Source organism: Corvus hawaiiensis, chromosome 9 (assembly GCF_020740725.1).
Source record: "Corvus hawaiiensis isolate bCorHaw1 chromosome 9, bCorHaw1.pri.cur, whole genome shotgun sequence".
In the NCBI taxonomy this organism is placed as follows: domain Eukaryota; kingdom Metazoa; phylum Chordata; class Aves; order Passeriformes; family Corvidae; genus Corvus; species Corvus hawaiiensis.
In genome coordinates this window covers 19,226,408-19,250,114 of record NC_063221.1, presented here as the reverse complement: position 1 = coordinate 19,250,114, position 23,707 = coordinate 19,226,408, and the positions used below count along the sequence as shown (strand labels likewise).

At 36.6% G+C, this 23,707-nt stretch overlaps 1 protein-coding gene across 9 annotated transcripts in view; it reads right to left on the bottom strand.

Annotated features, from left to right (window-relative positions):
* Window positions 1–23,707, bottom strand: part of TTLL7 (tubulin tyrosine ligase like 7) — a 65,150-nt gene that overhangs the window by 17,876 nt on the left and 23,567 nt on the right. For all 9 annotated transcript variants that reach the window (XR_007205566.1, XM_048313668.1, XM_048313664.1 and 6 more), the window contains 11 exons: window positions 20,567–20,725; window positions 18,849–19,065; window positions 16,269–16,433; window positions 15,319–15,477; window positions 10,492–10,586; window positions 9,691–9,838; window positions 9,534–9,607; window positions 6,535–6,670; window positions 5,638–5,724; window positions 1,196–1,391; window positions 333–613 (listed from right to left, as the gene is read on the bottom strand). Coding sequence is in view for 8 of the 9 variants with exons in the window: in XM_048313668.1 (XP_048169625.1) it covers window positions 333–613; window positions 1,196–1,391; window positions 5,638–5,724; window positions 6,535–6,670; window positions 9,534–9,607; window positions 9,691–9,838; window positions 10,492–10,586; window positions 15,319–15,477; window positions 16,269–16,433; window positions 18,849–19,065; window positions 20,567–20,725 (1,717 nt within the window). In the remaining variant the exon portion in view is untranslated. The remainder of the gene's footprint in view (window positions 1–332; window positions 614–1,195; window positions 1,392–5,637; window positions 5,725–6,534; window positions 6,671–9,533; window positions 9,608–9,690; window positions 9,839–10,491; window positions 10,587–15,318; window positions 15,478–16,268; window positions 16,434–18,848; window positions 19,066–20,566; window positions 20,726–23,707) is intronic.

The window sequence follows — 23,707 nt, the reverse complement described above, 5'->3', positions numbered from 1 at the left end:
AACCACAGGAAATTTTTAAGAGAGGTAGTGACCCTTTGTATCTTCAAAAGCCTATTTAGGAGTGAAGGTTTCCCCTTCACAAAAACTCTTAAGATTTCCATTTCCACAAAATGTAACATCTGTACTGCTGCACCAGGAACACTGAAACATGACAGCTGGCACTCACCCCATGTCACATACAGGTCTAGAGATATTATACGCTCAAGTGTCTGTCAAAATAATCTTGACTACAGTACCTCAAGTTTTCCGATGTTGCAAAAATTACTAATGTATTTATTGAGTTTTAGAGAAAAATGGAACACATTTTGCGTGCAACTGCTGTGTTAACTCACCCCTGAAGAGTTCATAGTTCCCAAGGTGGGTGTCTGAGAGACTCTGGCTGAAGATGGGCTACGACTTAAAGAGTGAGACCTGTTCACTGAGGATGTTCGCTGCATTTGGAGAGATGCTTTGGCTGAAACAGGGCGCTGCTCAGCTCCCTGGGACTGCATAGTGAGTATTGATATGGAACGAGGGCAGCTCACAGAACGCCTTATTGGACCTGTGGATGATGTGGGGGACGAATATGATGGAGACTTTACATTTTTATTTGAAGGTTTGCAGTTCATTCTACCTGCAGACAAATTAAACGAATGATGTTATTACTTACTATTCTCTTAACACCCATTTTTTAGTCTTTGTAACTAACAACACACATGATCAATGTGTGCACATATGCACTATATATGTAGAGGTCAGTCATGTCAGATCCCCTAAGAATACAGAATTTACATACTTATAGGAACATCTATTTCTTCCTCATATTCGCCTTTAATCACACAGACTCCAATCCACTATAACACGCATGAGATTTATGAAAGGGCATGTGCTCTTTAGGTCAAAAAGTATGTGGCTTCTGTGTGTGGTTTCCTGACTACAATTCCGTTTTCAGCTAAGTAAATGCTGCTATGAAAAATAACATTTTAGAAGTAGCGCTACACATGTGCAATTACATTATCAAATTCTTTGAGACAATACACCACTGAAACAAAAAATAACATTGTATCTATTAATTTAGAAAACATTTTAAAGAAACTGAAACAAGTAAACCAGTGCTTAACCCTGTGATACAAAGGTTGATAAATTCTGAAAGACTGAAGAATTTCATATGATTCATCGTCAGTGCCAGACTTGGAAAAGTGATCATTTCATTTACCTGATCGTTCCAAAGATTTGTATTTATTTTCTTCAAGATCATATGACACTTTTTTCTCTTTTTTTTCATTGTGATCTTCCTTTTCAGTTTCTTCTCCCGAATCTGACACACTGCTCCCGCTATCACAGCTACTGTCACTGCTGTGGTTCTTAGGTTTCCTTAAGGAAGGTGCACTTTCTGGCATTGAACACAAGGGCTAAAGAAAAAAAAAAGCAAAAACACCCAAGAAATTGAATTGAATCCCAAAGAAACAGCCAACTATCACACTAGATCCTTGATTCAGGCAGGTTCAGGCAGGATTTGCACAGCTACAAAGCCTCCCAAATGATATTGGAAGTTTGTCCTAAATTTTAGAATAATTGCTTAAATATTTCATTAAATTCACTCCACAGTAAGTATAATCTTTCTCACATGAAGAGCAGCATTATATAGTAAGGGGGGGGGGACAGGGGGGAGTTGTTTTTTGTATGAATCACACTACCAAAATACTGAATTATGGCTTGAAATCATAAATCAATTGATACAGAATACCATTTACAATTAGTTCAGGTTACTCACTGATATTTGCAATAACTGAAGCTACAGCTTAACAATGATCAACATGAAGTGGAAAAATACATCAGGGAACTTTGGCTGTTTTACTTCTAAAAAGAAAGTGATTAATCCTGCAGAGAGCAGAAACCAAAGAATACAGCAAGCTGTGCTGGGGGTTCTTGGTGCCTCATATGCACATGGGATTCAGTGTCATTAGCTAATTAATCCTGTGCTATTACCAAGGATACTGCAAGACAAAAACCAAAAAGGTGGAGACAGAGAAACTGATCCAAGAAGAGAAACTACAAATGAAAATTTTTCATCTTCCATCTACCATCAGTCAGACACAAAAAATGCAGTATCTTCCATTACATCTGTTCTCCTAAGTAGGCTTATGTGGTCACCTTTTTTTCCTACACACTTTCTTTCCAGTAACTCTCAGCTATAAGAAGCTATGCTGATGGCCTCATCTGCCTAATGGATTGCAATTAAAGCTCAGATTTAAAAAAAAAATTAATATTATCATTTCTGAACATACTTTAAGTCAAAGTGAAATAGAAGAACTCTCAGGAAGAATTTAAATTTTCCTAATGTCTTATCATAACGTAATGCAGCTAGATTTATTATGAGGGTAACAGGAAAAAGCCCCAAAACCTCCTATTGCCACAAGACACACTTCGTAACTAAATAGATGCTACCTGAAGTTCTGCTCCAGACAAGGAAGGGAAGGGATTTCTGCCACTAACTAGAAGTATGTTTGTGCAATCCCAAGCTGTTAGACCACGTAAGGAGAAGTTAGAGGAGAATATTGCATTGAGGAGAGCCCTGATCATTGCTGTTACACAAAGAATATGTTGATACATATCTGCCTGCCAAAGGGATAAAAGTAAGGTGCCTCAACATATATCACTTTCTTAAAAATAGCTGTCCTAATCATGAAAGGCTGTGTATGATGGAGACATATTGATCAGACATTCCTGAGGAGTTACACAAGGTGTAACAAATATTTTCAATCACAACCCACAGGGGCTTTAAGTAGATCTTATTCCATTTATTGTACACATGTTCCTCACACATCCTACAGTAAACAATATCAATTAATGAAGAAGAATAAAAAGAAAGATCAAAGAAATTACAAAAAGCAATAATGACAAATAATAGCTAGATCTGGGTAAAACTGACGTCTTAAAGTAAGAGCTATCTGATTGCTTAGCAAGTCTAATCACTGTGACTTCCCCTCATGCTAACCGAATTTTTCTGTGATTAAACTCATCTGATCTTATACCAAAAGAACTAAAATTAAAATTAATTTCTCATTTTCTCTACCATATCTGTTATTTTAGTTCCGTAGTCCTGCACACACGGGTAACCCTGACAGTGTGTAGGTGTCAGGAGCCCTCTAGAGGCTACAAATAAACCGGACATTTCCAGAATGAGTTTCTCCATCTACACAAAACTCAGTGATATTTTAAGTGCAGGAAAAAATGCCTTCATTCTGTGCAATTCTTGATTTCTTTTTTTCCTACACTGAATTCCTGATCATGCTGAAATTCCTAGCAAATATGGAATAGTTGTTACATGCAAAGCTTATTTATACACACACAGCCCTGTACCTCTCCTATGTATAGATATGTATGTGTAAATGTGTATGTTTATACATGTTTCTATGTATGGAGGAGGATGAGGAGAAAAATGCCTCTCTCCTAACTATTCCAGTTGTTTTCTGAGTGCTGACTGGCTTTTTTTTCCAAGAAAGAGTGCAACCCAAGGCAGTGCATCTGACCTCCTAAGAGTAGCTTCTGCCAGCAGAGCAGCCACTGAATTTTAAGAGGGGACAGATTTCATGATCTTCTCAAAAAACCTCTCATGTTGGGTTACATGACATGAAAAGTACCAGTCATGTGGTTAATTTTTTTTCTTTTAGATCCTGCCATAGTTCTGTATTTGTAGGATTTTATGGTTACAAGATGGGGTTTACAGCTGGATTATTCTCCTACCTGACAGACTGACGGGCAGTCAGTAGTAAGTTCTACTGCCTGCCTCACTCACTGGATTTCTATATAGATATTAATTAATTAAATCCATATTATTGGTCATATCCACCTTAATCCTTACAGGAAAGAGGTGATGCTCCTTTGGTAAAAGATACAAGGACCACCTGCATGGGCACCTGTATTTCAATGGGAGCACACTGGACATTATGCAACCAGGAAAATCTCTGGTTACATGGCTTCACTGTAGGCAAGGTTTAAATGATTGAGAAATACATCAGGACCATAAAAAAGATGCAGGAATAGGAATCCTGCATAGCATGAAGTGTGCACAGTGCAAGGAAAAGAAATAGTCTCCCTGGATAAGCTAGTTTCATTGTTTTCTGGTTTGATTTCATCAATTTTAGGGGGAAAAAAAATAGGAAATTTTGGTCATAAGCAATTTTTTCTTTCTGCTGTAAGTGCAAACAATATTGTACCATTAAGGAAGCTGTAAGCTACACAACCCATTTGCCTGCTATAAAAGAAGACCACGGCATATAGTCTCATCCATTAATTAATCAAAATTCCTCTTAAAACTAATTGAGAGAGGTTTCTAAACTTGGGTTTAGTACCCTATTAATGTTTAATTAAATGTTACAGCCTCCAGCCTGGGAATGCCTTCTGAGCAAGGAGTGTATAGGTAGAATAGATCAAGTCAGTGTGCATACAGGCAACGAGATAGATGCTCTCTGAGGGTTGCTGAGAAAAGACAGGCTTCTGGAAAAAGGGAAAAATGTGACTGAGATGTTAAACTTGAATTAACTGACCCCATTTTAAAGAACTGAAAACAAAACTTCAAGGAAAAGAATCTCTGTAAGAATGTGGACTACGTGTACCGCTAGGGTGGACTGGGTTTTTTTTCTTGTTTAAATGAATCCACCACTGTTAAAGCACAAGCTCACAAAATCCCCATATTTGTAATGAGGTCCCTGCAAAGCTATCTTAATACCAGATTGGGCATGTAGATCCTCTTTCCAGAATGCACGCCTGTAATAAGATGTAGCTCTTTGGATTCTTGCACATATCTAAAGTATCTCTTCAAGCTCAGAACAATTGTCAGCATTCATTTCGTACAGAAATCCACAGATTTGTACACCACGTCATCAGAAACATAAAATGCGTTAAAAAATTTACATGCATCCATAAACAAATCCATCAGGGCTCAGAACATAGATGTAGGCTCTCCTAAGCAGACTTGACCTAAAATGTTTACAGGATATAAAATACATACTTACTCTCGCCAAGCCCAAACTATTTATCTTTACTGGCTTAGAGATATGCAGTTTATTTAAGGCAAAGACTCACATAAATTATGCACACAAACAGAAAGCATTAAGCTAAAAATAATATACATTCACATTAAAAGCAGATTTTGGATACAAAACGGGTTTCAAGATATACTGTACAACCCTCTTAGAAAGGGAGTAAGCTACAGATATATCAAAATTATAATTAATTCTTTGACCTTCCATAGTGCCTTTTATCCCATGATCTCAAAAATCCTAATTTTGGCACTAATCAATTGAAGATGAAAGCACTCCGTTGAGATCCACTATTGATATAAAAACCCTTTTACACACTGAAATCAATCAATCTCTCATATAACAGTTGTTGCAGTTGTTGCCATGCATGGCAATTCTTCAAAATGGTTTTGAGAGGGAAAGAAGGATCTCATATCCCCTAAAAAATTTAATGGGATTTAGTTGGACAAATGGTAGTGATGCTTCTATTCATACTTAAAAAAAAAAAAAAAGTTAATGGCAGTCTGAGGAAGAAAACTTCCAGCAGGATCAGCTAACTAAATTCCCCACTTAAAATTCTCAGAATACCTGTCTACAGAGTGAAATAAAAAATTGGTATCTAAAAGTCAAATACCTTAGGTCCTCGCTGCCTGGTGCATTTTCCCATTAGCTTTTCATCATCTATTTCACACTGCTCCAGAAGATCCAAAATGTCCTCCTCCTAGAAACGGGAATTTCATTACTATTAATTCAAAGCAGGACATACCCTGTCCTTCCAAAATTCAAGCAGAAAGTGGTAGAAATTTGAAATTACTCTGATTACTAATTCCTGAAATAAGACTATGAATTCCTCCACAGGAGGAAATAAAAGTATTTCTTCTCATGCATGCATCTCTCCTTGCAAGCAACATCAAATTGAGGGTTAAAATCAAGCCTTAACATTTATTAAAAATAAAAATGTGAAGAAAGGATTGAACAAAGATTCCTGTAAAACTGCTGGATGATGCCAACTACAAAGATACAAAATTATTTCTCAGGTTTCCAATTACATCATGTTAGCTGGTTATTAATATAGCTGTTTTCCTACTGTCTCTGACTAAACAATCAATCAGGTAGAGTTTTTGGATGCCTTAAATCTTTAAACTAGTGGAGCCGGTTTTAGGATATCTCTTGGTCCAGTTCATACAAGTGGATGAATAGGCCGGGAACATTACTGGAGGAAGAAGGAGGCAATTACCAGCTCAAAAGCAGTTTCTGCCAACCTCTGGTTTGGCCAGGGGGAAGGCTGAGGATCAGGGATATGGCAAAGTAGCTTAAAGCCATCTAGCCTGTCTCCACCCTGGGTCCACTGCAGTTCATCCAGATTCAAGGATCTGGGCCATAAGCTGCACAAAGAATAATAATAAGATCATGGAACATTATCAAATGCTATTTATTAGCCATCAAACATGATTACAGTGAAACTAGTCCACAAGGTCATGAATTCAAAGATAAGTCACTCCTAAAACCAATACTTGGTGTACTTCAGTACCTTCATTCTTTTTAAAGGGTTATTCATTTCCCACTGAAGTGAAGCAGCTCTTCCAGCAAGAAAGGTCTGGAAAGCAGTGGCTAACAAACTCTCATACTTTTCAAGTAATGTCTTATCATCAGGAGGGTAAATTCGCCTGAAATAGGAAAAAAAGAAGAGTTGAAGATAGAAGTTGAGCTATTCGTCACACAAAAGTCACTAATACACAATCTCTTCTTTAACACATAGCCATCCCATCTATAATAATTATATAATATCATATCGTATAACATACACTCTGAATATTGCTCTCTAAATCTAATTTTAATTCAGTGAACACATTCATGCTTAAACCAGCAATTAGCCAGTCAAAAGAAATACCATGTAGGTCATTCCAGAGGTATACCAAAACCCAGTTTTCCAGTGCTCAGAAACTGATTGATTCATGAAATATTAACAAAACACTGTATGTCAAATTCAGAGCCACAAGATAATTTGTATTAGCAATAAAAGGACACAAAACAGTGAAAATCTGAACAATCGCTTTGATCTCATGGGCAGGATATGAATTAAAGATTGAGTATGTACTGCACCTGAATGCTAAATCCTCCAAAAAAAATAACAGGAAGAAATAGGTGCTACAATAAAGAAAAAAAATCAGGTACATGGATATATAGGGTGACTGATTTTCCATTAGAGCAGCTATGCCATTATTCTCTAAAATCATAGGTAAGGAGATTATGACAATATCAGGAGCAGGACTTGGTGATTTATTCACGTTCATCAAGCAACAATGGGTTTTGAAGAAAACCACTTCAATCCATCTGTCATGAATGCCTGAAACATAGCCAGAAATTATGAAGATGGAAGACTAATTTCTAATGTATTGTAAGGAGTAATCCATAAGTTAATTTTGTCTGCACTGTGCAAAGCATGGACACCATTTATATAGTGCATGACATTATGTGACTTTTATGTATTTGTGAGTCTTTTCTGAACTTTTTACAAGGTTCTTTTCTTTCTCGTTCTTCCTTTTCAGACTTTTTCTCCTTGAAAAGGTATCTATCATGAGGATTTTGTTGCAATGAAAAAAAAAGGATGATTTGATACCATTAGACTCAGGGCAGTTCTAGAACAAAATGAAGATGGTTCCAGTTTGCGTTAAACACCTAAAGGAGATTTAGGTTCTAATTTAGTTTCAGCCAAGACCTTTTAATGGTGTTGATTCTACTGCAGAAAAAGTGCCACAGAAGAATGCTTTAAAGAAAGGGTAATATTCTTAATATATTTAGAAAGAGACTGCAGCTAAAGGCCATTTCAAAGCCATGTACATCCTTTGCAGTTCCTCATGATTTCACAAGAGCTCGAAAGTGTGGCTCCTACTCCAGCTGCCCCAAGACTCCTACTGGAGCCTGCTGTGCTTGCAGACAGACACGGACTAAGCCAATCGCTGAGCTGATATCCACAGATAAATCCAAGCCTGCTGAGTTTGATTCAGGTTTCTCTGGATTTTTATTCAGAGTGCAATATTAATCCATTCAGCAATACTAGCATCCAGAATTTCCATGATTCTGTATCAATGCCCGACACGAGCTAGTCCTGCTCTATAGAGGAATATCACATGGAGAAAATACTGCATAACGTTCAGACAAAATCCCTCTTCTTCTCTAGCCAAAATTACTTTCCTTCTCAGGTTCTACGGATCCTTCAGCCTTTTCTCAAACACATGGTAATAAGAAAACACAAAGCTGTTCTGCCTTTTTACAAGTGCACATTCCTCATGAACTGACACTTTTTCCTGAGGAAAAAAAAATTTTGTGTTTTTACTGATTTACATTAACCCAAAAGCTAAATAAAGAGAAGCTGTGGCTCATTTTCAGTCAAGAACTGAATAAGCAACTTAAAATGTGATCAGTCAATAAGCTAGAATTTTAAGTTAGTAAAAAGAAAAACGTGTTAAAGTATCATGGTGCTTCTCTTTCTTATAGCAGCATGAAAATAACCACTTTATCACTTCATTGTAGATCTAGAGGTTTTTTTTACTTGCTAGTTCAGCTCCACACTTCAAGAAAATACGTAATTAAAAGTTACAAAGAAAGACTCTTTGTAAGCAAAATGTTAAGTCATCAAAAATGAGAATTTCATAGAAACATCTATCTGTTTAAATGAGAATTTTACTGGGAATTATAGAACATCTGCTCAAAAAAAGGCAGCAATGAAGAACAGCAATAAAAGCATTCTGACCAGCTCACAATAAAATATGTGAACTCAGACCTCTCACATCCTGGATGAATGCTTTAAAGAGTGGGCAAATATTCCCATCATCTCTTCCTTGCCATACTCTGCTCTCTTTCACCAAATATTCCTATGCCATGCTTTCACTTCTCAGTGAAGCAAATATCAAGAAATAATAATAATAAAAAACAATCACAAAACAAAACTTTTGTTTTCTGGTCAATGCCTGCTCAATGCAAAGCTCTCTTTTGAACATATTTTACCAAGGAACCTGAAGGTTCTTACATTTCAGCCTAGCAAGATCCAAAATCAAAGTGCAAAAAATACAAATGAAGTATTTCAAGTGTCACTCTATTCAAAATTATGGAAGCACCAATAAAGTTTCCAAATTTTTGGGAAGCCTCAGAGACGCAATTCAAATATGGTACTTTTACAGGGGATTAATCATATTGCACTCCCTGCCCCCAAGATAAGAATGATTACATGTGATTAGAGAACAGGTCCATCACAGCAGTCATGATTTTTGGTACACTGAATGTGAACAATCATGTCATTCAAGCAAATGTCTTGCAAAAACAATAGGATGACTGATGTCATATAAATTCCAAAAAATTGGAATCAAGAAAAGAACTGTCTGAAAAAAAATATCTGATGTACATGTATATATTTTCTATAAATGCCTACACATTTTTGGCAGAAAATTATCACCTACCACAAATACTTGCTTCCACTGTTCCTAAAGAATACACTGAATACTTCCTACTAATACAGTCAAAAACATTCACCTGTAGTTCCCCATGTGTCTATTTTCATGCTCCTCTTTGGAAATCTGTTTACGTACTTGTGCAAGTCTTTCCTTCTACAAATCAAGAAAATAAGACAATTAAAACAAAAGAGAGTATAAGCCATGAGCAAGAAACAGCCCTTTTTTCCCCTTCCTACCAGTTCTTGTTTTCTCCTTTCCAGTGTGTGGCGCTGCTTCTCCCAGTCTGAGGAACCTGGCAACAGTTTTTTCACTGTTCCTTGGCCATACAGTCTTTTTTGAGCCTCAGCCTTCTGTTGGGCTAAATTTTTCCTTTTATCACTTGTCCTGAAACACAGATGATATTAAGAAATGTCAATTCAATGCAGCTGAAATGAGATGCACTTTCATATCAAGTACATTATCTGTATTTTCCAGTCAGTAGTGTGTTTATCATACAAAATTAGAATAGAAACATTCATTACAATTTTTGTTTTAATATTAACTTTCATGGCTACAATATGTTCACACTTTAAGGGATACTGTATTTACTCTGGACTATAATTTAACATACACACATGGTTGTATCTATTTTCCTGATGCGTAGATTTTTTTCAACATATCTCAGCTACAAAGTTTTCCTGTAGAGGGGTATGACTTTTGAATGAATTTGACACTATCACTCAAGCAAATTTCCTTTATGGCCACATACCCATAACTGCACACATATGCCAACTTCAAGATATGCTTGAAAAATTTAAAAGAAGAAGTACAAAAATTACTATTACCATTCATTTTTTGCAAGCACATATGCACGAAGGAAAATTAAATTTAGGTCAATTTCTATGGCAAAACTGACAGCAAGGGAAACATTTACATTTTGAAAATATGAAGGTGGAAAAAAGGTTTTCATTTTCTCTAAGTCCAATTCAAATTAAAAAAAAAAAAAAGAATCAAAGCAACAGAAATAGAAGTGGACTAAAGAAAAGAGGACAAGGTACCGTATGTTGAGAAGCTTTAATGCATTTAGCAGAACACCTTTTTTTACATCATAGTCTATTTTTTGATCCGTTCCAAAGCTTGGGGCACGATTAATCTGAAAAAAAAAATGAGACACAGAAGACTCAGGAATGTTCAGGTTCACTGGGAACACACCTATTGTAACAGGCTTTGTAGAAATGACTCTTTCAAATACAGCAGTGATTAAGAGAATACATGTTGAGAAGTTCTTTTTTTTTTTTTTTTAATAGATTATTGACTATCACAGGAAATGTAGCCTTTCAGACACCACGTTATCCAGACATTTGCAGTGAACACCACTCCAGTCCTGGCACTGTGAATCCAGTCTAATCTACTCTTGGTTGCTGCCACCAGAAAATTTACCACACAAAGTGCTGTTAAACACATTCTAACAGATGATGTGTCATGCTATGGTGGTCCAGCACAGAAAGAGTTAAACTCTTTCCTAGTTCCCAGTCTGAAAGCAACTTTAAATACTACTCTAAAAAGTAACAACTATACAAGGACAGAAAGAGGCTCTAATCCAAGGTCTTCTTAAGCATATTTAAATAACTTTTCAGATACATTTGACAGCAACACATAGAGATCTAAGTTATTAAATCAGTACATAGTGTGAAAACATAAGATAATTAACAGTCTCGGCAATAAAAAGCTTATAAGCTAAGTACAAGATAAGAGATTAAAAATGGTACCATAAACATCGAGAAACAGGGAAAATGCAACTGGGAATCTCACAGTGAGACTAAATCACATAGTTAACAGCCAAGAGTCTAAATCAGCCATCCTATAACCCTTACAAGTTTTGGAGTCCCTGCAGAACCTCAGTCTTCAGGACAATTTGAGGAGGAATAATGATTTATTCTAGGAACTCTTTCCAGGCTGGTATAAAAATTTATACTAAAGCAATGGGTGCTAGTGACAAGCAGGAATCTTGCCTTGATAGTGCATGAGCAGTGCTGGTTACAGAAGGGACAGATAAAAAAGAGCTTCAGAAATGAAAACTTATACCTTGTGTCCCACACAAATCAGAAGTGGATACAGTTTGCATGTCCAAAGCAGAGGGCAAAAGCAGTTAATTTTGTTTTAGCACTCTCAGTACATTAGAGCACCTTAGAGTCCCTACAGCTGTGGGACAGAACTACTGTGGCTGGTGTGCCACCCAGAGCCCTATTGCTGAGTCCCAGCTGCCCCATCACTTATGCTCATAACTGACATGTGCTTTTTGGCTTTGGGAATCAGCTCATTTGCTGCTTTTGCAGACAGACTGGCAAAGTGAGCAGTGATATCTGATGTTGAAAGAAAAATCATGAAAATTCAGCAGAAATAGTCAAAAGATTCATACATACTCTTTTCTGGAAGACTTTCATCCAAATATTTACCTGACAAACCCCTTTAGACTGACCTGTTCACCTACTATCATATCACGAAGAAGATGAGAAATATGGTTGCTGACTAATCTGTGAGACTGTGGCATTATAATCTTGATAACATACTAGTGATATGCCACAATAGGTATTCATAATAACTGGTTACCAAACCATTGTCTGCACATCTGTCAGCCAAGAGATGGTTATTTAGAGTTCAGTGACCCAAGAATCAGGACATGCACAACTGGGTTGTGTTAATGTAACATCAGTAATTTTATCAGCAAGGCACATCTTGAAGATTGTTGACAAAAACAGGATTGTATCTGGGACCCCAAAAGTACAAGCAAATGATGATTGCAAAAGCCTTGAAAATCCAGACACTGATGCCAGTGGCCACATTGTGTTCACTGCAGGAATGCAACCTTGTAAACTAGATAATACTGGGTCTAGAGGTAACAGAGAGCACACGGCATGATTCCAGGAGATGTAAAAGACTTGTGGTAAAACTTGGAGAACGTGTGGAATTGCTGGCTAGTAAATGAACGGTCAGTAAGTGGATGGTGGCACCAAAAATAGAAGAATAACCCTAAGTGAAACTAAGAGCAAAGAGGAAGAAAACTTCAACATTAACAGTGTGTTCTTCCTAGTGAAGAACATAAGACACTGAAAACTTGGTATAACCACCTACCCACCTCTTTTTGGAGAAGTAGACGTCTCCTACCCCATGTTGGCCTTTGGATCTCCAGAGGTACAGACAGGGCAAGCATAACAAGTAGATGTCAGAAAGTTTGTGTATGTGAACTTCAACTACCTCATTAATAGGAATTAGCAATAATTGCTTGGTTTAAGATGTTCACATTCATTTCACCTGGATTGATAACAAAGTTTTGAACAGATTTTGCTAGCTCAGTGACACTGATAAATTTCTGAATGTGTATGTAAGGTTTCTTTTGCCTTGTCCACATAAATCACAAGGGAAATTAGGTATCCTACACCTGAGGCAGTTATTAAAATGCATGTGATCTTTTTCTCCACTGATCATAACTTTGTGATCCCAGCTGGATATAATGAGGGTGAACAAGGCTAAAGTCCATCCAAGAACTTCAACTGTATAATTTTTCCTTTTACATAAAATAAACTAGCTTGGAAATTTTGGTCAAAAGAGTAAAACTGGATTTCCTGGGAATTGAAGGGAGAACTAGGTCGTTGTTGCTACTCAGAAAGGACGCAGGAGGCTACTCAGGAGGCTGCACAGATCCTTGCCAGAAACATTTGGTGCCACAAGATGGCAATCACACATTTCCCACAGTCCTCACTAAGGTAGAAGGTTCCGGAAGTTCAGTAGCATCAAGGAGCAGGGGAACTACAATGCATCAAGGCAATATAAACAAAAGTCAACTCAGGAAAGCAGTCATTAGAATACGTTGCACAATTTATTTCTTTTAATAGTTTATTAAGCTATCTTTATAACAGAAAAGCTACATGAGGCATGGAAACATGAAGCTAATCATCCTAATCCTATTTTGGCAATTTTCCCATAACACTGGGAACATTCAGGGCCTTGTGATTAGGACTTGTTACCACTGTTAGAAAGAATGATTCACTCCCCTGAGGGGGTTTTGGCAAGAGGAAAATGGTGGAAAGAGATAAGAGTGGAAATCTGTGGAAGAAGCCAGAAGTGTTTCAGAAAACAGGAATTATCTATATATGTGCATATATATACAGACAGAATATATATATTATGTACAGTCTATGTATTTACACTGCATATTTGACCTTTATTACACTAAAGACAGCATACATACAGTGTGCATACATATACATACTCTGTTGAAAGTGCTGCAAAAAAACATGAACAAGCAATATAAAAAACAGTAAACGAGTATACAAAATGAGTAAGTTTCACAGTTTGAAATTTCTGTTAGTTTGGGTAAATGTCTGGCAAAATAAGTTGAAGGATACATGCATTACCAAAAGCAGTAAAAGAAATACTTTGACTTTTGCTTTAAAAAAAAAATAATAACCAGGTACAAATTCCGAGCCCCGAAGTATTCTCCAGCAACTCAAAATACCAGAGGAGCATTCACTACTTTACTCCCTCATGAACAAGGAGTCTGGGATAGTATGATTCTCCTCTGAGACCTAGAAGTGATGAATCAAGCCCCCCAAAATCTCCATACCTCATGGAAACATCAGAGACAGTGAGGTGTCCTTCAGAATGGACTCCCTATGCCGGCTGACTCACCACCTCTCACAGAACTGGTCTGTCAGCATTTGCTACAAGGCTGAATGAAATGTTACACAGACCAACTTCAGTCTGCACTTAAATAACTACACACAGTTATGTGCAAGCTACAGGCAACCTATAGATGATAATCTGGAAGTGCAGAGCTAAATCAAAGGGACAGCAAGCTTCACTGGGCAAAAACAGAAGATGTTGATGTAGTACAGACTAAGTTCATGTCATGCTGCTTTCGGCAAGAACATCAAAGCCACCAAATATGCTATGTCTGCATGGCAACAGTGGAGGAATTTTATTTTTCTAATTAAAATTATAATGAACCCCTGAGAGAAATAAGCACGACAAAATAACTGTTGACAGTATTAATGGCCTGGAAATGAGGTTATAATTCAGTAAATTAATTGTGTACGTTTTGTTCATCAGTAGCCAAATCATATTCATGACTTGCTGTCAATAGACAGATTTTAAATACATTTTGCTTTTCTCCCCAAGCTGCACAGCCTCCCAAACAGTTAACAGAATGAATAAGACAATCTGAAAAAAGACAAATTAACTTCATGTTAATAATAGGGCAATATAAGAGACACAACAGACAAACCTCAAACATTCCTGGTTGAAAATGTGTGTGAGCACCACTTAAGCTTAACTGTACCACTAAAAAATATATCAGAAGAGAAACATTTCTTCCAGTCCCTTCATGACAATTGTTTGTAGCACTTCATGTATATCAAATTAGTTTCCTCTTTTTACGGGGGTGCTTTTAAAAAGCACAGGAGAAAAAAAACAAATCCCAAAAACAAGAAGATTAAGAGCACACATGCACAAAAGTTGCCAGAGCCATACTACATAGCCATACTCATGAAAGAAATCTGTGTTGCACCCAGTTGCTATAATCAACTCCATTGTATCCTCCAGCTACAACACCACCTAAATTAACTTTACATTTCCTATTAAAACTGTCAAAAACATCTGAAATGCAACACTGGTCCAGAAAAAAATTACCTTCTTTTCAGTATCAAAAATCACTGCAAGGTGATTGCTGCACTTCTGTATGGATTCTGCAGAAAAGCACCATTTATGTACTCAACAACAGTGCACAGATTTTCTTTGCAAGTTTTCTTACATGGATATGGATTCAGCTGGGGCTTAGTCAACTTTACTCCTAAAAATTTATTTTACATCTGTATAAAGAGGTTTACCTCTAGGAGCCATGGTTTTAGTTTTCTGTCCAGCAGAATATCAAATCCCAGGACTTCAAAGCAGACACTGTCACTTCCTGGTGCTTGCCCCGGCCTGCACATGCGGTAAGCATGAAGAACATGTGGCTCTGCAACTATCAGAGTCTTCACCACCAGCTCCTGCAGGGATTTGTTTCAGAAAAATTCATCAGGAGACAAGAACCCAGCATAAACTGAACTACAGTGTTTCATGCTTTAATATTTTAATTTTCATTCACATATCTGCTAGAAAAAAAAGATTTAAAATCCCAAATAAATAGTCTATAATAAATAAATGATTCCTATGTAGTAACATATATAATTTTATATAGTTCTAGACTATATTCTTACACTTTCCATGGTACATACAAACTTTGAGACAGGCAGAAAGTTAATAAAAGCAAATTGGTAACATATTATAGCATAGCAAATCTTCATCCATTTCATTTTGCAGTATAATTTTTGGTAAGTGTTCTCAGAATCATACAAACAGCTTTAAGCTCTAACAATCCTAAACCTATTCCTCATCAAAAGATACCTGTAAACACAGGGACTTCAATGGTGCTTGTTTAGGTACATAGACTGACTACAATTTTGTAAATATCCACACATAAAATTCACTTTATAGAATAAAGTCTCCAAGAATTCAAATGGCATGATTCCTTTGTACCATATTACTTACGTGAATAACTGTTTGAAAGGACTTTTGATCCTCAGAAAAATGTTAACATTAAATTTGTAATCTCTCTGTGATTACAGTCTTTTAAAAAACATAACAATCATTTATAGTACATCTTTTGTGACATCCATTGCTGAGAATTTGGATTAATAAAATTTCAAAAATCATTCTGAATTGCACTAAAGCAGATGGCAGAAGCAATTAATTTTCTAAAAATACACAAAATAAAAAAAAGTGCTTTAATCTATCTTACTGAAATATCACTCCAGAATTTGGAGACATCAAGATTATTTGTTTCTAGAAACTCAGTAAACCATTTTATGGAGCGTTTGCTTCCCTTGTCTTCTGTTTCATCCCGTTCAAAGCGTTCATTATGTTTATTGACAGAGTAGTTAGTCAGATGCATATACAATTGACTCTAAAAGAAAGGAAGAAAAGACATTTAAAAACCTTAAGTACAATTCTAAAATAGTCAATTTAAAATCATGTAAAGAAAATTTACATTGAATCAATAATGACGTAATCAAACAGCTCATATTTGCAAATACATTACGTGCAGATTTAGAGTTTCCAATTCTGGGAAATTTCATTACTGAATGTTCTGTATCCTTACAACAAAACCTGGGCTTCTACTTAAGCCAGTTGTTGTCAATTGATCTACCACTCCACATCTGGTTAGATAATATAATATAGCTGCCATTTTTATAGGTCTGTATGTAAACAACTAACTAAAAAAGTAAAGAGCAATTATCTTAACTTAGAGAATGATTACATTCCACAAGAAGCAAACAATAAAGATGGTATTTTGAAGTGCTACTTTAAAAGTGCTAAAATACACTCTGGCATCTGTTTCATAGACAATCCCACATTTCAGTTTTCACTGTAGCTTATTTATGAGAAGTGTTCTTATGATAGTGATACTTTAAAATATCTTTTACATATAAACTCATCTGCCACGCTGATATCTGCCAAAATTGCTCATTTTTAACTGGCTGGTAGCCATATATGAGAGGGAGGTAAACTTCAAGACATACATTACATAAATGACTGAGTGCTACAGTTCCTTTATGGAGCAAAATGTCACCAGCAATAGACTCATGTTATCAGTTGAATTCAGGGAAAGCATTCTCTTTCCAAGGCCAATTTATAAATCATGATCTGTACACTTACATTATCTCCCAGTACAGATATTAATTCAGCTTTTCACTTACACTTGTGTGATGCCTGTCCTCATCACAGTGACAGTTCTCTGTCATGTTTGAGAGTAGATGATATTCTAAAGTGACCATAAGCCTTCTGTTCCAATTCATCTTTGATAGCTAACACAAGCCTTCTGCTGTCATTTACCTCACTACACTTCCTTATCTTTCAAAAACTTAATTAAATTACCAAAACCAATCAATTTAATTACAAGCTAGTTAACGGTATATTGTAGTAGCACTAGAAGCAATGAATTTCTCCCATGGCTTCATTACTCCTTTAAGAATCATTCTGAAATCTATTGGTTTGAGTCATCTTTCCATGAAATTCAAATTATTTCAGACAAAAGTAATTATTTTTTAGAGTACATAAAAAAAAGAAAAAGTAAAAGAAAGTGTTTGTGCATCTGAACTAATAGTCTGAAGTTATTTGGAACAATGTCACAGTAGAAAAATGTCATCCGAAGAACAATGTCATTAGTAACAAGCAGGTTATTTCATACAATAGACAACGTCCAGCATGAGCAGTTGTGAGAACACAGAAACAACTGCCTGCTCTGTTTATCCGCTCAGAGCGTATTTCAGTGCTGCTAATGCCGAGATTAGCCTCAATACACAAATATTAAAAGCAAACTATTCCAAATGTAGTACTGGAACACTTCCAAATATAGCATTTGTACTGGGCTTCAAATCGTACCTGCATTTTTCAAAGGCACACCAAGAGATAGGCACAATTTTAAGTTTCACATAGGCAAAAAGGCTCTATGGTGTTTTCTGTTACATAATTACACTGAAGCTGCTCTAAAAGCAATGGAGAACAGAATGAGGTCTAACAAACCTAAATACTTAGAGTGAGGTATAACAAACTTAAATACCTAAATACTAATACCTCCCAATGCTGCAAATCTACTTTTTTCTTAGACATCTGCATTTTGGTCTGAGCCAAATGCAAAATCTTTAGCATGACCTTTACCATTTCTTGATTTTCTCTATGTTTATAGGCAGCCCTACTGAATCATCCTAAAGCTGCCAAGTACATACTCCTGTCCCTGCTGAAGCAGTCTCTGACAAACAGCAGCAGCAGCAGGATATTCCCTCGTGTTCAGGGACTGCAGTGAGCACTGGTCCCTCGTAGTGCTGGTTTTCTCCTTTCTGCCTAGGTTCCCAACACAATGGCTGAAACCTGGCAGGACCCTCAGCAAAGGCTCCAAACTTCATGCATGCTAAGCAATGATCAATCAGCAGATAAACCTTTACCACCTGCCACCCCAGCCTCAGTCTCAGATGAACATAAAAGCAATGTGACTGGTCTTGAAGTGATTTGATTTTCTTTATTTTTTGGGTTGATATCTTTTGCTTTCTTCTATAAAATATTAAAACTCTTTAGCATACATACATGCAAATTCATATAAAACTTATATATATATATGCAATAATATGGCTATACTTGTGATTTTGATAGAAAAGCGTGCGTTAAGTATCTTTCATGTAAAATTTTTTCTCTTCAATGAAAATGCAGAAGTTTATTTCATGTTTAAACTCATGTCCCAGTTTACTTAATTTTACCGCTTGCAAACACTACACAGGTTAAAGTCTACACCATGAGCAATAAATTGGAATGAACTCCAACTTACCAAATTTGAGTCACTGGGGGGGTGATACTTTTCCGTGCCCATTCTCACCAGTCCATCATGATATAAAAATACTTTTAATGGATCACAGGAGGTTACAAGAATATACACACGTAAATCAAACTTGTAGCCTTCCATGAGAAATGGTTTGTCAAGATATTCCTGAACAATTAAGTGATCCTGAGCTTGTAACTTTTCTCCGTTTCTTATTAAAGAGATCCTGGTAAAAAAAAAAGTTATTTTAAAACTTGGACATTACTCTTTGACATAGATTATCATGGTCACCCAGCCAAGTAGTCAGGGTAAAGTCTACCTAGAGAAAGAGACTTACATATCTGATTTTTAGGGAAGAGAAGAAGTTCCATTCTCTTACAAGGCTTTTGGTTTCCTTTCCTTTATTGTGCTTCACTAGATGAAAAAAGGCAATGAGCCATTTCAAAGTAACTTTCTGCTTGCTTTGATTCAACAATTTGTAATAATGGATTTGCTCTACACTTAGAAATTGTTTGGCAGAATGACCAGCCGCCAGCTTCTGTGATTATTCCCCATGCAGCTCTAAAAATAGACTTCCAGTCTTTGTCACAACTTCTGCCCGAGTACAGGCTGCAAAGAACTTTCAATGCTAACCTGACTCAGTTAGGTGATGATGTTTGCAAAGCAGGACACTGATCTGTATGACTAAAGATGGCATAGATTAACCCCAGTATTTCTGCATTTCCAGTTTCCCCACACCAGAATAAAAAAAGGTTTATATATGAACCATGCTGATGATGCCAGTCTCTAACTACACAGACTTTTAAATAACTGTAAAAGCTAATATTTTCAGTATACAATTATTAACCTAAAATTCCCAGAACCTTAATGCTACCTTAATCTTATTCTCTGTTATTTATTATACATTTCAGAGGTTTGGTGCTGAATACCCCTAATAGACTGAAGTACTTTGCAGGATTTTCTCTGAACTATGTTGGTACCTTTCCCTTTAGCTTATCTTTGCCCTTATCAAGAGGACTGAAAAATGAGGAAATGGAAGAGTTTGGGGGCCCTACTTTTACAGTAATTCTGACATATGCTGAGAAACTAAGAGGTTTACTATATTGTATAATTCAAATTGATATTAAAAGCAATAAAAGCTAAAACCGAAATATCTAAAAACAAGAACTAAAAATGCAATTGCAGTATTTATCTCATTGGATTTTTACTGTGCAGGCCTGTCACAAACAAAACTTTCTCAACTTAACTGCAGGTTGCAGTCCCTTCAGAGATGTGTCCTGCTTCCAAGAGTGCACATCCAGCCACATTCCCAGCAGCATCTCCCCTGTCTCTCCTACACCTTGTGGCTGCTGCTCTCAAACACATTTCTGCTTCTCTGACTGGCTGCAGTTTGGGAACACAATGGGGTGTTTGGGCTGGTCTTAAAGCTGTGAAAGATCCTGACCTCTCACACAACATCCCTGCAGCCTCCAGCCACCAAAACCCTGCCATTTATGCCCAATACAATCTCATCCTATAAGTTTAAGCACAACAGATAAATTCACAATAAAATAATTGTGTTCTTAAAAACTGAGTTTATTTAAGGCTTGTGAAGCCTTCACCCAATACACTGACTTTCACACAACTTGAAATACAATCTTACTAATACATAGCTTCTGTTAACATTGTAAGTAGCACTGGATTTCACCTTTAATGGGTAGGAAGACTGAAGTTAGCTCACAACTCACCCATGTCCCATTGCACCATTAGCTGGTTTGACTATGAAAGTTTTCTGTCTACGTTTCTTCTTCAATTCTTTCACATAGTTCTGAAACTGTGTGTATTCTGCAGGAAAGATCCATGTTCGAGGAATGAAACTGTACTCCTGAGGCTGACTCTTGATCATTCTGCAAAAAAAATGTAATTGAGTTAAAATCTTTTGACTACTTTGATGTTTCAATCCTCAAGATTAAAAAGCACGGTAATTTGACAAGGGAACTTTTTTAGAAAAACTCTGTAATATGAAAGCAAACTTTTGCATTTCTTTAAGAATAGTTAGAGCTCTATTACATATTCATATGAGTGTGAATATGTTATATTCAAAAGCAGACTATCTTGAGTATTTTTGCTTATGTGCTTATTATGTTGCTGGTATCCATCTCGTTTCTTGGCATCCATCTCACTTCTGTTACAACTTTTGGCCAGTGACTCAGATGACTTAATGCTATTCCTATTCTTAGAAATATTGAACTTATAATAAACCATGGATTTTTTTTCGGGGGGGGCGGGGAGTGGTATTTGGGAAGCATTTTCATTTTCAAATTGGTATGTGTCTGGGGAGGTATGAGGATCAACACACACAAAAAATTGGAATTGGGATATTTGGAGTTTCTTCCTGGGTACAAAAAGGACTGGATTTAAAATTAAAATGAAAGCAATTAAGGAAGAGTTTTTTCCTTTTGAAAAGAATCTTAAAAATAAGGAATCGTAGTCAGTAGATTTTTACACAGGCCAAGCAACTCATTCATTTCCTATATAGGACAAATCACACAAGCTTGGATTGTGTTTGGTCCCAGCATACTGGGATTAAGATTCCAAGAGCACCTAATTCAATCAAAAGAAAGCAAAGACATTCAAAGCAAGACCAAGCAGGGAGGGAGTGGGGGTGAGGAGGTGGAACAGAAGAACTAAAATAAAAATAGGGAATCAAACTCGGAATCTGGGGAAAGGATGCAGCAAGGTCCTGGTCTCCCTGCTTTAATAGCTGTGGTAGCTGTGGTAGTGAGTGTATCTCATTTTTTATCTCTGTTGTCTGTGAAGAAAAATAGAAGAGGAAGAATGGTAAAGAACTGTGGTAGCAAAAGTTTCCATCACCCAAAGCTGTGTATGTGGCAGACAGGAAGATACACCCACACCACACTGACAACATGGCTTAGGTACATAGGGGTTGCTTTAATGCTGGTTAGCAGCCAAGTTACAGGAGCAATGGGGACTTGGTGGTACTATGCACACTGGTATCATAGTTCCCAGCAATAAATTTAGTCTTTGCTGACTTACATACTAGTACAGCTAGCTTGTTTCAGGTATCAGAGTATCTAAAAATTCCTTCATACAGAACCTCATATGAAATTAGTTCACGTAACTCACAACTACTCCATAGCAGAGTGGACACATCTAAAATGCAAATATCCCCAGAGCAACAGAAAGCAACTGGAAGTTTAAAAAGAAATTAACTGACGCAGGAAGTTACCCAACTTTGATTTTTTTTTTTTTTTAATGCCACTATGGCAGAGTTGGATACTTTTTAAAGAAATACAGATTTAGGTATATTTCTCCTTTTGTATTGAATACTAGTATCATCAGCATAACTAATGTGTAAAAGAGGCAATATAATTTCCATTTTTCATTTCTACTATGAGCTTACATAACACTCCTGGGCAGATACTTTTTCTTTAAGTGGCTAAAAATACTAAAGGAAAAAAAAGAGCTGTCAGCCACATGTGTAGGGCTAGGACTGTAGCCAAGCCCTACTGGTACAATGGATATGCTGTCACCAAACTGTGTAGCCAACTACCCAACAAACAGGCTGAAGAAACCACAATAGCAACAGCAGTACTGCATTAGGTTCAGTGCTTCTGCAGCTTCATTTTAACTATTATTCTTACAAACCTAGTTTGATGAAAGCCACTAAAGACTCAGGAAAACTTTAAAAACATAAGTAGATATTAAAACTCCTGATTCATTCATATTGTTAAACTGCTCTCCATCTGCTCTGTGTTTACAAATGTTATTACTTTGCCAACTGACTAGCTTATCTAGGCAGAAATTATCCTATTTTTAGGCAAAAAGCAATTTCTGTGTTAGTTTAAATCCCTCTACAGATCATTTATCATATGCATTCTGTTACAGGCTAGAGACCTGCCATTTAACTTACTCAAGGTTTCCATACACGCACTCCCTACTCATTGAATTCCTGATATACTGATATTATTTTGTGCCTGCAAGTATATCAGTTCTACATGCCTTTTCTTTATAATGCATAACTGGGTAGATTACAAACACTTAATAATATGAAGTGGAATACTTCAGCATTGTTTATAGGTTCTGGGGCTCACTAAAACTTTCAAAAAAGAATTCAGCTCTGTTCTTTCCCTGCAAGGCCCTATTCAGAAAGGGCTTAGGAACATCATCAAGTAGCCTGTGGAATCAAGGCCTATTCCATTACAATAGCCCTATTTTTCAGCACATGGGCTGTACACTACTGTGAGTAACCACTTTCTCACTGTGCTGCTCTATCCTTTAGCCTTTGCTGTCCTTATCAGGAAGCCTGAGAAATAAATAGCAAATTATTGTTCTTCTGAGAATTATTTTAGCTCACAGATGTGGTCAGACTGTGCTCTTGATCTCAGAGTGCTTTCTGTACAGAAGAATCAAAGGCGTTGAACAAAACATAGCTTACTAAAGGGACAACTCATCAGTCTAATAACACATATTCCACTGCCTACATTTCAAAATCCTCTGACTTTTCAAGTATGAAAAGTTAGTGGGTATGTATGAATGATAATGATTCTTGGCCCATGATCACTTCATGAACCTTTTAAATATAATCAACAAAGGTACTGGAAAAAATAAATCTCACAGATGGATCTGTGTCCCTTCCCATTTATCCTGCGCACCTTCTCCACCACTTACTGAATTCATTTTGCAGCCACACTTTATTCTTCACATGAGGAGCTCTCATCTAAGAGACACTTCTCAACAGTCTCTTAAGATCTAGTTGGCCCTACAATGGCACTTCTATTGTTACTTTTTTTCTTTTCTGTGTTCTGATTACTATCCTTGAAAATGATGCTCATGCCTGCCTTTTTTTCTCAATTACATTCCACTTT